We start from the raw sequence: 15,291 nt of genomic DNA, 5'->3' as shown, positions 1-15,291 counted from the left end.
TATGTGAATTTGTAGCTTGTAACTTGTAGCCGTAACCAAATAGCTTGTTAGATAGGAAACATGGAAATCAAATGGATTTTGGCATTGTTTCTTAAAGATATACACTTATTTTTCCTCTTTACCACAGCAAAATGCTGTGGTGACTGACAATTAGGTGTGAATTTGACCTGTGTAGAAAGGACCTTTATTATACTATTGAATGCTGTTTTTTTTTTTTTTTTGCTTGTTGTATACTGCTTTTTCAGATTAAATAGCCATCTAGGTTTATGGACTATTCCAAAGAAAGAGGATGAAAATTGGCTCAGCCGTACACTTTTAGCCTAGAGCCTATTTATTTGGCCATGCGACCGGGATGAAGGAACCTTAAAACATGTTCAGAGGCATTCTCTGCACATACACAAGTTCAAGTTGTTCTCTGATCCCTGTTTACGACACTGAACAAGCCGTAATCTCAACACTTTCATTCCTTCTCTTCTTTTTTCTCCATCTGAGATCAGTGCCGTTGGTCAGGGGAACAGCTACAGCCTAAAGCCAGACTGCTGGCCTGCTGCCCATTATTAGGAACCAGAAAGGAATGACTTGCAGAGCAAGCCTCCATTGAGAAATGACCAAATATAGGCATTTCGTGAATACACAGGCTGAAGCAGAGTGATGGAGAAATAAACTGGTGCTGCTGCTGGTGATGGCTACCTCACCAGTTGGTGGCAACACACTAAACAGCTCCCAGGTTCCCTGAAGCTTTAGGGAGTGGACAGCTGTTCTTTGCAGGTTAGAGTCACAGGTGTGGCCTAGAAATGTGTGGATAATTATAGAGAAATCCGTAAATTATTCAAACAACGTTTTCAGGAGCTACACAACGTATTACAACTATTGTGAATCTAGTTAAATACATGGTTTGTACTATACATGGCTTTGTATTCTGTATATTGTACATATTTTCCCAGCAACCATAAGGTTGAAAGTACACATGATAAAATATCTAATAATATTAACAATAATAAGTTGTTTTGTGGTCAATAATATTGACCACAAAACAACTGAAATGCTCAGCATATATTAACACTATATATTTTTGAGTTAACATACTATATCAAAAAATATCACAAAAGTAAGTTAAATTATTTTCAATAATGAATACTGTACATTTTACCTTAATGAGTATCAGCCAGGCATGACCTTACACATGTGACTTGCCATTGCAAACATACCAAAATCTTTTATTGAAGACATACAGGCTCCGTAAGAAAGGCATTTGTAATCAAATAGGACAGAAAATCCTTCATTACACAGTACACATACAAGTACCACTCTGATTTTCGCTTATCACATTAAAATCCTTTACAAATTACATTCACTCAAAAGTATGGCACAAATCAACAGAAGTGTTGACATAAGCCTGTAATGCTTTTTCCAAATCCCTCTAAGGTTAAGACATGTAGATGTATTACATAAAAGTTATGTAAGCTTTTCAAACACCCAGGCAAGAATGATCCTGTACAAAATATACCATCAGATACTGAACTACTTGCACTTTCTGATAAAAAATGCATGATGGAATTATTTCCATGTTAAAAATCTTTCGTCATGCACCAGGATTCCACTGGACTGTTTCCCAATATGTTACCTTTGCTTGAGATGTCTTAAGATTTGGCAATTAAACATACAATCAAAGACCACTGTGGCCTTTTTTATTTTTTTTAAATCGTACCCAGATTTAAGTCAGGTTGCTATGTTGGTAAATTCCCTGATATTTTTACCATTTCACAATTCCCAGTTTGACAGATAAAAGGTGGATCACCTTTTCACAAATAAATAAATGGTCAAATGTCCACTATATTACTGATAATGTTTTTTCTATATTAGATTTTTATATTTATTTAAATCTCTTGTTTAACTCAGCACACCTCCACTACGCTCATATTCAGATGCTTACACAAGCCAACATGTTATATGATCGGCTTCATGTTATGTAGTGCAAATAACCAGCAAAGCGTCAATATGAACTTAAGACAAACAACCACAAATTCATGATCACTCTGGAGTGGGCTAATAGAGAGCCCTGCATCACTTATTCTCTTCAGAGTCCTTTTGGTCCAGTGTTTGAGTGGAGAGCTCATAGTGAGGGCTTGTCATTCACGTAATCTCTCGTTTCACCGTCATCATCAGTCCCACTGTGCAGCCCTGCGTCCGCAGCCGTGGGAATGTAGGGTTATGTCTCCTCGAAAACCTGTGTTGAGATATCTGCTCTCCCTCTCGCTTCCTTTTCATTTATTTCATTTATTTCAACAGAAAAATATTAGATTACTGCAACCACTTTGGGACCGGAACCTGTGAAAAAAACAAAATAGAAGTATGTTTATATGTATGTCTGAATGCAATGTGGCTGATCCAACCTTTCTAGAAAACCCACCATACTGTACGTACCTTCTTCAGTTGTTTAATATTGCTTCCTCGGATTGAGGCAAGGAGTTGGTCCCTTGTGTTCTTACTACCGCCGGGGCTTTTTCCATCAAGCTTCCTCTGCGAGACTGGAGTCAGAGAGTTCCTCAGGGCATCTACATCCAGCATTGGAGGTGGAGGGGGTGGAGGACCACCCCCAGGAGGAGGTGGTGGTGGTGGTGGGGGAGCTGGACCTCCAGTTCCTCTTTTAGGAGTCAGCTTTGGTGAAGGCATAGGTGAGGGTATAGGAGAAGGTTTGGGTGAAGCTTTGGGTGAGCTTCTGAGAGATCCTCCTCCTCCAGTTTTGGGCACCTCCAGTGTCCCCTTCTTTTCCCCGTTGGCCTGGGCCTGTCTCTGCTCCTGCAGGCGTTTTTGTCTCTGCCGGTCCATGTTGCGACTAAGTATGTTTGTGGTTGTCATTCTGGGTCCAGCCAACTCGAAGTGGTAGCCAAGCTTGAGCAGCGTGGTGTTTTCTTTTAGGATCTTGATCATCTCCATCTCGGTTTTCCCACCGCAGATGTGACGCTGGTTTTGGAAGCGAAGCTCGGTCAGTGTGGAGTTGTGCTGCAGCGCCTGGATAAGAGACAGGATGCCCTTGCCCGTAAGATGGTTGGAGTCAAGGTTGATGCTGGTGATGGTCTTGTTGCTGCGTAGCATGCCAGCGATGGCATAAGCCACATGGTCGTCTGCACGGCAATTAGCCAAAGCCAACGTTTTAACTTGTGTGTTGCTGCGTAAAGCCTCTGCAAATTCGATGAGTGTTTTTGACTTGATCACCTCTGAGTTGTTCACGTTAAGCTCAGTGAGGGAGGGATCGTTGCTTCGAACCTGCTCCATCAGCTCATCAAACATACTTGAGTCTTCATCCTCTTCCTCTTCCTCCTTGGCCTTGCCGCTTGGAGGGCTTTTGGTGACACAGTTGCCAAGTTTCTCAGTTTTCTCAGTTTTTTTTAAATTTCCTTGACTGTTATCTTTTTCATTTTTGTCCTCTTCTCTCTTCTCTGTGCTGATCTTCTTGTCCTTCTCTTTCACATGGTCACTGTGGTTAACCAGCTCCTCTCTATCCGTTCTTTTTTCTGCCTTGTCGTGTTTCACCTGCACATCATCCCTCTCAGAAACTTGTCGCTTAAGTTTGACTTCAGGTTTGTTTTTATCTTCAGCTCTTTTCTCCTCTGCTTGACGCTTTTTTTCTTCTGGTTTGCCCTCCTGGTTTTCTTGTGCCTTGCTCTGCTTCTCTAGCATTTTTGAGACAAGTCCTTGTGTTCTGATACTCTCTGATTTTCTCTCTTTTTCCTTGCCCACGTCCTTTTCGCTTTTTTCTCGTAGCTTTGAGATGATGTCCTTGGTTTTGCTGTCATCTTTTCTCCTGCAGTCTTCTTTCCTTTCCTTCTCTCTGCTGTCATCCTTTTTTTCCTGTAGCTTGGTGATCATATCCTTTGTTTTGCCACCTGTGCTCTCTCGGTTTTCCCTTCTGTCTCTTAACCTGTTGTCCTCACATTTCTCTTTCTCATTACTCTCCTCTTTCATGTCACTCTCTTTGCTCTCCTGTTTCCTGTATCTGCTTGAAAGCCGACTTCGCTCCTCTTTTAAACTTTCAGGACCTCTGCTGTTTCTGTCATCCGGCTTGGTATCTCTGTCACTTGAGACACTAGTTTGTCTTCGTAAGCCTGATATCATCCCATCATTCCCCTCCTGGCTCAGGCCCATCTTCCTCAGGTATTCCTGCTTTCGGCTCTCTTTCTTTGACTCTCCCTTCAGAAAGAAGAACATGAACATGATGTTAGAATTAAGCAGTTAAATATTTGTCATCACCAAAAAGAAAAAAAGTATTGGTTTCTTTAAATCAAAAGTTCACATGCAACAGTGACTCTAAGAGTGTCTCTAAAGATGTCCTTAAACCTTGCAATACAGCCCTTGTTGTTATAGACACACAGTATGCACACACATCTATAGAATAACTCCAAACCATGAAAATACTTGTATTAATACAGTCCTTTGCTATAAAACAGCTCCTCATCCATCTGCTCACTGTAAACATGCACATTCTCCCCCGACAAAGTATGGCATGTGTGTTTACAGTCAGCAAAAGGACAGGGACCCTTTTTTATAGAGCAGGGATACATTTGCGGCGAGTAGCTTCCTAAGTGTTTGATTTGTTAGTCCCCATCTGTTTTTGCTGTGTGAGGCTGCTGTCCATGGCAGATGTATCCTTAAAAGGCAGTGAGCGTAGGAGCAATCAACCAAGGAATTCCATCAGGCTGGGATTAAGAAGCTCCACAGGGCCGCAACTCCGTCCACTGAAGTGCCTCTGTTTTAAACACACAAATGTCTAGAAATCTGGCTCACTGACAACCAACAGAGGAGGGCAGTTCATGTCAAAAATCTTTCATAGCATGTCAGGGAAATATTAGAAATGGTTTAATGTGCTGGTGAGATTCTTTCTTGCGTGGAGATGGATGACAATGTGAAATGGAGATAAACAAGCCTCAAAGGAGAATACTATATTTTTCCTGGCAAAGAAATAAACTCTGGGGACCAGCATTTATGAGATAATGCACTCAGAGTGCATGAGGTCCGGTTGGTGGTTTGCTTCAAGCAAAATAAATACTAACAAATGAAAGCTATCATGAGATTACCGTGGGACACTGTGTTATGTAATATTGTATGCGGCTAGTATCAGACATACATTGCTCTTCTAAAGTCACCTCTCTGCAGGTCATTTCTATGAAAAAAGCATGAAGAACATCAGTTAAAAATATTGAACATCCAGTTCATACTTAAGGTAATCAGAAACCACTCATGAGCTTTTTTGGGGGTGTGGGGGCTTTATAGACTTTGGTGGGAAGCAAAAACAAGTTCCCACTAAAGTGTATAAAGGGTAAAAATTAAACACCCACTGACCTCAATCGACTGTTCCCTCTGACTGAACCTCCCCTTAGTGTCACTGTCCCGTTTGCTGTCCAGTTTACCATCCCGGACATTGTTACTCTTCGGTGGCTGCACAGGTTGGCTCTCCCCTTGGACGGTGATCTTCCCATCCTCTGGGGTGAAGTCTGGCACTTTCATTATGTCGTTCTTTAGCTCCTCCATCTCCTCTGGGGAGAGGGTGGACAGCAGGGTGTCCAGGTCTGGGTCTTCGCTGACTTGGCGGCCTGTACGCGTCAGACCTTTAACTTTTACCCTGGACATGGTTGCCTAAATAATTTCGGGAAAGGCTACACCCTTGGAGATAAAACAGATAAATTTACTGACTTTAGTGGTCCTGGTGGTGTTACTGCAGTGAATTCCTTTAAAACAAAATTATTGTGCAATTTCTCTTCTATAATAAAAAGTTGCGTATTCCCATAGGCCAAAGCTTATGTCCTGCTGTCCTGGTGCGTCCCTATCACCGAAAAGCCACAAGAGGCATCAATCCTGTTGGAAAGACGCAGGATCCACAGTGTTCCCCTGAACGGTACCAGTGATAAACTGCAAAAGCAGTTGGTCGTCAGACTGCACTGTGAGGCTGGGACATTCTTTGAAATCCTGTGAAAGTGCATGTCCATATATAGTTCAGGGTACACACTCCTTTAAAGGTAATGGGAAGGGCTGAAGTTTACAGAGATGCCAAAGCAGAGTTACACAGACTTCCTATTACACAATTCATGTTTATTTTAAGACCAGTCTGTGATTCTTTATTTAGAAATTACTTATTTTAAATTAAATAAAGTTTTATGTCGCAGAACGGTTTGTGTTTGATTTAGGGCCATACTCTCTTGAAACACTTTGTTAAAGTGTCAAATAAAGTTTGGATTTGACATGGTCTCTACATCAAACCTAGGGAATATAAATTATATGTAAGTTTTGTATGGTTAATATTTAGGGAGAAAAACAAAACTATCTGAGGGTTTAACATAGCATAAATTATCAGTCTAATCAAAACCACATTACAACCCAGAAGTTAAAATGAGGAAAAGCCTGTTGTTTAGGAGCAAAGAAATGTTAATGTGAGAAAATCACAAATTATTTTTAAGTAGTAATTTTTTGAAAAGGATAAAGCAATGGAACATTGACATATAGTTATCAAGGTATTTTGGCATTAGTGAAAATAGTTTCTTTTCTACTATTCCAAATTATTGGATATAAAGAAAAATATACTTTATACAAATATACTGCAGATAATGCACACAGCACCACTATGGAGCAAATTCTATTCAAATCTGTACATGCTTGAATTTAAATTTACAAATGCCACATATATTAAATTCAATGATTTCAAAACATTTAATTCTGATTTGATATTCAAGATTTTTGACATTTCTTTGAACATAAATCTTTTTAAAAAAACAAAGGACACAGAAGACAGTTGTTTTTTACAACCCAAAGTTAATTTTTATGGAAAAAGAAATAAAAACATGTCACTCGTTATTACATTAGACCACCCATTATGTTATACCATCCATATGACAGACAAAAAGGCATGTCTAGACAGTTATTTCTTCACCTGATGTCAGTTTCATTAAACACACTCGTGGAGTTAGTTTAGAACCACAAATAAACAGAAACATTGTTGAGCAAATATTATGTTAAACTACATATGAAAATGTCTTCCTGTCCAGAGTTTTCTTTGTGCTTTGTGAAGGCTCAACAAATCTTTACATAAGAACATCACCCTCTGAATGAATAATTTATGTTCAACTTATTCCTTGCATGGTTTAGAAGTGAGACAAGCCACGGCAGTAAGTCTCATGAAAAAAGTCAGACTTCTCTGATCTGCATTAAAACTTTTATTTAATTTTAATTTGACTTCGAACTTGCGATACATTACACCCAAATAAAGGTAATCTAGGTTTCATGTGTTAGCAGTCAGTTAATCTATAAAACATGCATGAGACGTCATGTTTTACAGGTCATGCATTGTACAAAGTGCACAGGGCTGTTTTCTTCTGTCCAAGATGCTAAACTACACTGAATTGCAGATTAATTTAACAGTTTGTGGCTTACAGACCGTGGCTTTACTGGAGCCATTATAAGTTTGAGATTTTGGGAAATTCATCTGTCATATTCTATATAATTTAAAATATTGTGTTCTTGTCATTCAGCACTTGTTTGTATTTTCCATGACCCCATATTGCAAAGATACATTTCCATGGACAACAAAGTTTCCAACTAAACTACCAGCTTTTGTGTTATTCCTGAGGATCTGTACCACAGGAATAGACAACATCCGAAAATGTTATTTTGAACTGATCTCAAGTACGTTGGGATCAAAGATATCGCTACCAATTTTTAAAAACAGCTACTGTACTATAATTTAAAGGAAAGTAACATTTATCATCCAATAAGTCAGGGGAAATGTATTTTTTTTACTACTACTTTATAATGAACTACATTTATTTGACAGCTTTCGTTGCTACATTGTGCATCCACATACAATCTAACAAATAAATTAGATTATAACAATGGCTTTAGCAGTTTCACCAATAAATAATAATTAATATTACTATAAAATGGGCCATTTTGCATAAAGATATCTTTTAATTTTTGAACTAATACTTTTACACAACTACCCAAGTAAAACGTTTTAATGTACAGAGTACATTGTAGTATAAGCAAAGTAGTTCAACACTGTAGTATGATTACTTTTGCTTAAGAAAAAGATTTGGATACTACTTCCACCACTGTACTACAGTAGTTTTAATCTGCTCATCTAAAACATACACACAAAAAAAAAGCTAATTTCCCAAAATGTCAAACTGTGCCTTTAAAGAGAGGAGGTTTAGAAATCTACTTCATTAAAAGCTATTTTTGGCTTTGTTGGGTAGTCCAAAAGGTGAGAACCCATTCACAGTAAAAGGTAAGCTTAACAATAATAAATACTAAACGGAAAGATGCCAAAACATATCTTTTGTTACAATAACAATACATTGTTTTAAAATAACTTGTTACCATATCATAAAATATTCAGCTGAAGAGCAGATTTACAAAATAAGTATTTAAATAGTTAATCTCTCTTTTTTCATGGTTAATTACTGTAAGGCGGGATATTTTGTTTTCATCAAGCAGCAGGAACTGCAGCTCACCCTGACCTGATATGTTACAAGATAAAAACATTTAACATGAATTTCACTGTAAAACATCCTGGCATTATTAGATTAATCTTAAGACTCATTTGTTTAAACCCAGAAAAGCAGGAGAGGACACACAACTGACTGGATAGCATGCTGGTACTGAGATGTTGCAGTCGAATGGTGCAGCTAGTATACCACCATGATTCATTGGTCAAGTCAGACACAAAAAAGAAGCGACGTGGTTGAAACTAATAGATGACTTCTTACACAGATTTAAGACAACTATAAAATCCAATAGACTCCATTAAGCCATCACAGAACATGATCCATGCATGTCACTTTTTGGACCAAACATGCTTTTTTATTTCTAGCTTTCCAGCCTTTAACACAACATGGAAGAAAAGATCCAATACAAAGATAAAGACATCATGTAATTACATTTGGACATTGTGGATCAATGACCGAAAGGAACTGGAATGTAGCCTTAGGCAGTTATCAATTTAGTTAAATTGAGGAAAAGTGAGGATGGAAAGCATTTCTCCCTTTATTAAATGAAGAGAGAGTGCATGATCATTTTTATATATCTTTCAAAGCCCCAATTTTTAAGATAAAGAGCCCTGTTTTTTAGGCAACACCTCATCACCAAAGTGTGTCAGAGAGCAGAGGTGACAGAACAGAGACAGGACGCCGCCCAGACACCTCCTCATTTTATAGGATGGTGTGACACCTTCCTTCAAACTCACCCAGAGTAATCAGGCTTCAGGTTGCAGAATACAAATGTGATTTATGTAAATACTCCAGAAAACTAGGACAATGTTGTAAATAAACAACTGAAAGAAAACCCCTGAAGTGCCTCCTGCTCTCTTTTCACAGGCAAACCACTGCTAGTCAAGCTGTAGTGTTTGAGTATGTATGGGTGTTCTTTTGAGTGTGTGAGAGTGCTGCTGCTGCCTTCTCCTTTTTCAAAACAGTCATTTCTCTCAACTGCTGTTGTTGCCCGCTGGTGTTTAGATGAGCCCATCAATGACCAGGATATTGCGGTGGAGAATAAGGTGGTGGCGCTAAGAAATAAAATAAAATACAAAAAAACAAAAAAAAACAAAACACAAAATCAACATGAGAATTAAAGTGATGAACAATGGGTACAACAACCCAAAATACAAGTCAAACAGGGAGCTCAGAGCTTGGCACTGGCCAAAAATGCACAATTATTTGATCGAACTAGTGACAAAAACTAAATAGTGACTATTTCCCTGTAGTTGAAGCTGTATTAGTAAATGTTTAACAGGTGTTCCTCTGGGGGCCATAGCTATTAACAGTAAATATCATTGCTCAGTATTGGGGCTCATTAATGTCCAAAATTCTTGTAAAAGTTATTTTGTGACTTTTTTCAGCACTGAGCAGACGACATGGATGAGTAACAAAATGTCCATGTAATAAAATGAACAGCAAGCTTTATAGCCTTTTTATACGATAGTTTAAAGTTATTATCCTCCTGAAGAAAATGATGCTCATCTTACCCTGGCCGTATGCAGGATCCATCTGGTGTGGTGGGTATGGTCCATGCTGCATCACTGGATACTGTGGCGGCATGCCAGGGTACTGGGGTGCCATTGGATAACCTGTGTGTGGATACTCAGATGGTCCCAGTGGTTTTCCATATGCATCGTACAAGGGCTCTACTGGGTAGCTGGCCATTGGGATGTGCTGGGCTGTGGGTCAAAAATGTACAGACTGCTGTAAAGGACAACACAACTGTGTCTTCAAAAGCCATGATGAGTAGAGTTTTTACCATCGTAAGGTGTCCTCCCCCTCTGTTGCCGTCTCTGGTAGAGGTAGCAGCAGGAGCACATGAAGCAGCACACCATGGTGGCAATAATAGCCACAAACAGAAGGATGGAGGAAGCAATGCCAGCTAAAGTAGTGGGACTGAGAGCAGAGAGAGAGAAAAATAAAACACTTTTGTTACACACATTTCCTTTGTTATTTGATCACTTAGTCTCAGATTGTTCTCCCTCCTCTAACTTTCTAATTATGACTCACTCCAAAGAGGATTAAAGTAGAGCTGGCTGTGATATGGATCTTTTGAATCAGACGCACAGACTGTTTACCACAGACTGACCCTGAAATCACAATCCAGCTAATGACATACACCCTGGATCTTTCTGTCTACCCAGTAACATCAACTCAGCCACACTAAAGCAACAAAGTTGTTCATTTCATCTCAGCCTCCCCCACCGACAGATCCAGGGCCCCATTAATCAAAGCATCCATGAAACTTCTAAATGTGTCTGCAGGAACTGTCTGTATCAAACTTCACACAGTGAACAATAATAATTCTCACCTGTTATGTACGCATGTATGTAAAGGCTCTTTTATATTTAAAAAAAAAAAAAAAAGTCTAAAAATGGCATATATGGACAATAAATATAATATCGATAGGTAGAACTACATCCTCAAGGACAGAGGCAGAGAAAAACAAGAGGCCCAGAGTTAGTTACATTATAGACAGGGCTAATAATAGGGTCCTAGGTAAAGACACATGGGCAGGTTTCCATCATGCACCAGACATATGGATATAGATCAAAACGTTTTTTTCATGTGTTCCTGCAACTTTATTAGGGGCAATTAATTCTTACATGCTTGACAGTTCAGTTAGAGTTTGTAATCTATTTGTCTCCAGTTATACCTGTCTGCCACTGGGACCGTGGTGGTACTCTTGGTCGGGAGGCTTTTTAAATCTACCAAATTTCAGTGCACAAGAAGAATCAGACTCTCTGCCTGGGAATTAGCTTAGCCGGTTGTCTATCTTTATGAAGTTATTCTGCATCAATTCTTTTACTTGGTTTAGCTGCTATGACTCTCCAAGTTCTCCATTTCAAATGACTTTCATCTTATTATTCAATAAGAATTGATTTTATTTTTCTAGGTTGCGCTTAATAATGTGTTTATCATACTGTTTACCTCACTAGAGATGTTTGTGCTCAACAATAGTGATTCCATTAATGCCCTAATGAGAAATTTTTACAGTGGCAGCAAATATCCTTCTAAAAAGCAACAATGTATGTCTCTGCTTTAAAAGGTAGGTGATCCTGCACCTATGGCCTTAAACTGATATTGTTAACACTGCCTCTTGGGGTTAGGTAAATTAATAAATATTAAAATAATCAAATTAAAACCAGACTGCTGCTTCTGGAGCTCCCACCTGAACTGGAAGAGCATGCAGCGTTTCTGCTCCCGCTCTGTGATCATCTTGAAGGCGTCCAGGCAGCAGTAGCGCCGATGACAGTTCCCACAGCAGAAAGTGATGAGAGGGCAGTCAAAACCATTGTGCCAGGTGCCATTTTTATCCACGTACCACAGACAGTCCTCATTTGCATTGACTGCAAAAGAAGAGCAACAAAAAGAAAGACGATCAGAAAGAGTAAAGAAATGAAAGAAATAAAGAGGCAGCGAACCAGGGTTCGAGGGCAACTTACTTAATTTATCTTCTTTCTCACTCTGAGTTTTCAGCATGCTGTTGGTTTTTGTTTCATCACACATCACACACACGAGTGAGAGAAGCCAAGAATGATACAGATACTGCTTTGTTCTGCCTTTAGCAGAAAATAAATATTTATTTGATGCATGTACTGGCTGTTCTTTCTTTGTCTGTCTCATTTCAGGTTAAACGTAATGTATTATTCAATACCCACACTTGAATAATTCCAGTGCCAGAGGTGGAAAACTGCTTAGGTCTCCATTAAGTTTACCACAAAGTTTTAGACCCTTTCAAGGTATTGTTTAGTGTATAAAGCATCTGACAACTGTACAAAACAAACTGTCTTGACAGAATTTACCGCAGTCTCAAATATGAACTCTAATATGTTTTGACCTCTTAACAGGCCTGTAGAGGCGATCTTACTGTATCCAGTGGTCCAACAATTATCCTTTCCAGAAAGCGTTGTATGACGAACACTAAACATTTACTGAATTCCGTGTTCCTTAAATTAGCAGAGTAACGGAGTAATTCTACAGCAAACGTTTACGAATAGTAATTTCACAAACACCATCCCAAAACAATTCCACCGAACAAGGTAAGAAACTGTGTGCCTCCACAGCTACACACTGAAACTTTCCCTTCTACCTTGTTGCGGTCCCCACCACTTGTAGTCTGTTCTTTCTATCAGCTCTAATAGGTGACCTTAATTCTCTAATAGCTTTGTCTGTTCTTTCCAAAGGCTGAGCTGAACTACCCCTCTTTCTTTATACATAGTTTTTACGACAACTACTTAAACAGACTTTAAAGGTAAACTTCAAAGGCCAACTTCAAACCAGTTATGTGACATAATTAATGACATCATCAGTACACTTATACATAAGCTTCTTTATGTAACTAACAATTCACAATATAAAAAAATAAAAAATAAAAACCAGAGCAAACCCTGGTCTGCTCATACAAGGCCAAAATGCAACGGTCTAAAAACCTTACTATAGATGTAAGACAATACAACTGAAACTATCAAATACCAAATTGCATTAGACAATTTAGCATTTTCAAAATACAGAAATGAAAAGAGGATGACTAACAATGAAATCTGTGATACTTTGTGGACTCTGGGTCTGAAAGAAATGGCTCACATATAGAAGTTAGGAGACAGCTTTTTATAAGAATAAACAGTCCTTAATGGAGTTGAAAAGAGCATGTACTTTATGATTAGGCATTTCACAAGGTATAATTTAAAGTAGTGATAAATTGCAGCCTAGTGGCAAAAACCACTTGTGTGCAGGCTGCCACAAGTTACACTGCCTTGAAGATTCAATAGGAGTTTGGCTTGTGAGTCACATGTTACAGTGTCTTGTCAAAGCAATGCTGCATATTAACATTTTAGGTATAATAAATTGATGAAGACTCCATTAGAAAATGACTGAATTACAGTGCTGAGCTGAAATGTATAAAGATTTGGCTCCTAAACCTGTTCAAAGTTGTTTTAACCTTTATTTAACCAGGTAAAGCCAAATAATAAACATTTCATTTTTCAGGAGACCTAGTTAGGACAAGGCCATTTGCTTTCAGACAATCCAGCATTGTACACAGAGATACACAAAAATGGAAGAAGGCAACAACACAAAAAGGCTTAAAGGAAATTAAAGGAAATGCAAAAGGTTTTCACTGTTAGCTCAGTCTTCAACACCAGGTCTGCCAGTTTATTGTTCCTCTGCAAACTATGAATACTTTTTGGAATACATCATAGTCCATAAGTTTGATAAAGGTTTTACTGCAAAGTATTTTATGCTTCTGAAATTACTTTGTCACATTAGCTACTAAACTACAAAGTCATTTAAACTACTTTTACATTGCTGTACACAATCCTCCGAATTTGACTACAAATAATTTCTTTAGCTACTATACTATCATTTTTTATTGTATGCGTTATGTTTGATCAAAAATCTAAAAAAAAAAAATAGCAAAAAAATAACTACATTACAGTTGCAAACAAATATGAACCGCGGGAAAGTGGAACATTTTGTAGAAAATTAAAAAACAGGTTTCCACAGGATTGTTGACTAGTGCGAGCCCACTCTTATCAGTAACAATTTAAGCACATTGAAGTTTTTGCATTCGTCTCTATGAAAGAGGACATCGCCAAAACTATTACTAATATCACGAATTAAGTTAGTACGTGATTAATCGACTAGCTAATCTTCGCAGCTATAACGTTTTACATGAGCAATGCTTAATAATGCCCCAGAAAAGCTAATGCTAGTGACGAATAAACGTAAAGTAAACGAATAAACAATTTAGCTAAATAAATACACAGAAGCCCAAAAGACTAGTTTACAGAAGTGTGTTCGGACATATCCAGGCCTGAGTTAACGTTAACGGCTCACAACACCCAGAAAGCACCGGGGGCTCAGAACGACGCTGCGGGCTGTAGCGTTAGCACGACATCGGGGCTGGCAGAAGGTCTCCCATAAATAACATCCGTGCTGGCTGTAAAGATGACAGATCTTCGTTAACTAGCGACTCGGCCTGGATGAAGAGCCATAATCTTACCCAGAGAAGTGCAGAGGACGACGGTGAGCAGCGCCAAAGTCACCGCGACGAGGGACATGTTGTTGCCAGCTGGGACGATCATCCTCGATTTAAACCAAGCAACGACGCTTCAGATACGACCCCTTCTTCTTCGGAGAAAGAAACAAGAATCGCAGTCTAGCGGGCCTTCTCCGTCATTATTCGGTCTCGGGAACAGCATCGGAGATAAGACGAACCTAGCGGTGAGTAATGTGGCCGTTGAAATGATGCTGAGTGCAACGCTGGAGACGGTGACGCCGTTCACCCTGGACGACGTTGGCGTTGCCTTCACGTACTGCCCGTACCGTCGGAAATACGCCCCTTTAAAATCCTGCGTAGCGCTGCCGTGAAAAGCAACGATTTTATAACATGCATTTGTATTAAAGAGAGAAAAACCCCAGCTGTGGCCAGTGGTAGTAGCGTTAAATAATTTACTTAAAAGGCAATTTCACTGATTTTTTTAACATTACTTAATTTCCTTCTTAACTGTTACCAAGGTGAACGCCATCACATACCATACACAAGCAAAAGATGAACAGAATCAAGATAAAATATTTCAAAGATTTGAATTTTATAGATCCAAATTAAATGAAATACATGTATTATGTAGGTATAGTTGTAATTTTGACATTTCTGTTTAACTGTAGGGTTAACAAGCCTGTAGGTGAGAAAATTGGCTCACTGGTTTACTTCCAGCTCTGAATGCATCCTAAGAGGTCATAGGGCAGTCCGTCCCTTCCCCCCCCC

General features: G+C 38.9%; 2 protein-coding genes across 3 annotated transcripts; both read right to left on the bottom strand.

Moving 5' to 3' along the window:
* Nucleotides 1–1,201: 1,201 nt before the first annotated feature.
* lmod1b (leiomodin 1b (smooth muscle)) lies at nucleotides 1,202–5,941 on the bottom strand. Of its 2 annotated transcripts, XM_067503668.1 has the most exons (4): nucleotides 5,341–5,439; nucleotides 5,126–5,161; nucleotides 2,425–4,191; nucleotides 1,202–2,328 (listed from the first exon to the last, which is right to left on the bottom strand). In XM_067503668.1, exons 3-4 carry the CDS (start codon nucleotides 4,144–4,146, stop codon nucleotides 2,302–2,304), a joined length of 1,749 nt encoding a protein of 582 aa, XP_067359769.1. In that variant the 5' UTR covers nucleotides 4,147–4,191; nucleotides 5,126–5,161; nucleotides 5,341–5,439; the 3' UTR covers nucleotides 1,202–2,301. The 2 variants fall into 2 exon arrangements, with proteins under 2 accessions (XP_067359769.1, XP_067359768.1); XM_067503667.1 differs by lacking the exon at nucleotides 5,126–5,161 and having other exon boundaries at nucleotides 5,341–5,941.
* Nucleotides 5,942–6,784: 843 nt separating this feature from the next.
* On the bottom strand, nucleotides 6,785–14,814 carry shisa4 (shisa family member 4). The gene is made up of 5 exons (XM_067503669.1): nucleotides 14,527–14,814; nucleotides 11,695–11,872; nucleotides 10,282–10,418; nucleotides 10,010–10,201; nucleotides 6,785–9,550 (listed from the first exon to the last, which is right to left on the bottom strand). Exons 1-5 carry the CDS (start codon nucleotides 14,606–14,608, stop codon nucleotides 9,510–9,512), a joined length of 630 nt encoding a protein of 209 aa, XP_067359770.1. The 5' UTR covers nucleotides 14,609–14,814; the 3' UTR covers nucleotides 6,785–9,509.
* Nucleotides 14,815–15,291: the final 477 nt, after the last annotated feature.

This window comes from Channa argus, chromosome 5, assembly GCF_033026475.1.
Source record: "Channa argus isolate prfri chromosome 5, Channa argus male v1.0, whole genome shotgun sequence".
NCBI classification, from domain to species: Eukaryota; Metazoa; Chordata; class Actinopteri; order Anabantiformes; family Channidae; genus Channa; species Channa argus.
Note: the sequence above shows the minus strand (reverse complement) of the source record. Positions and strands in the feature narration are given on the sequence as shown.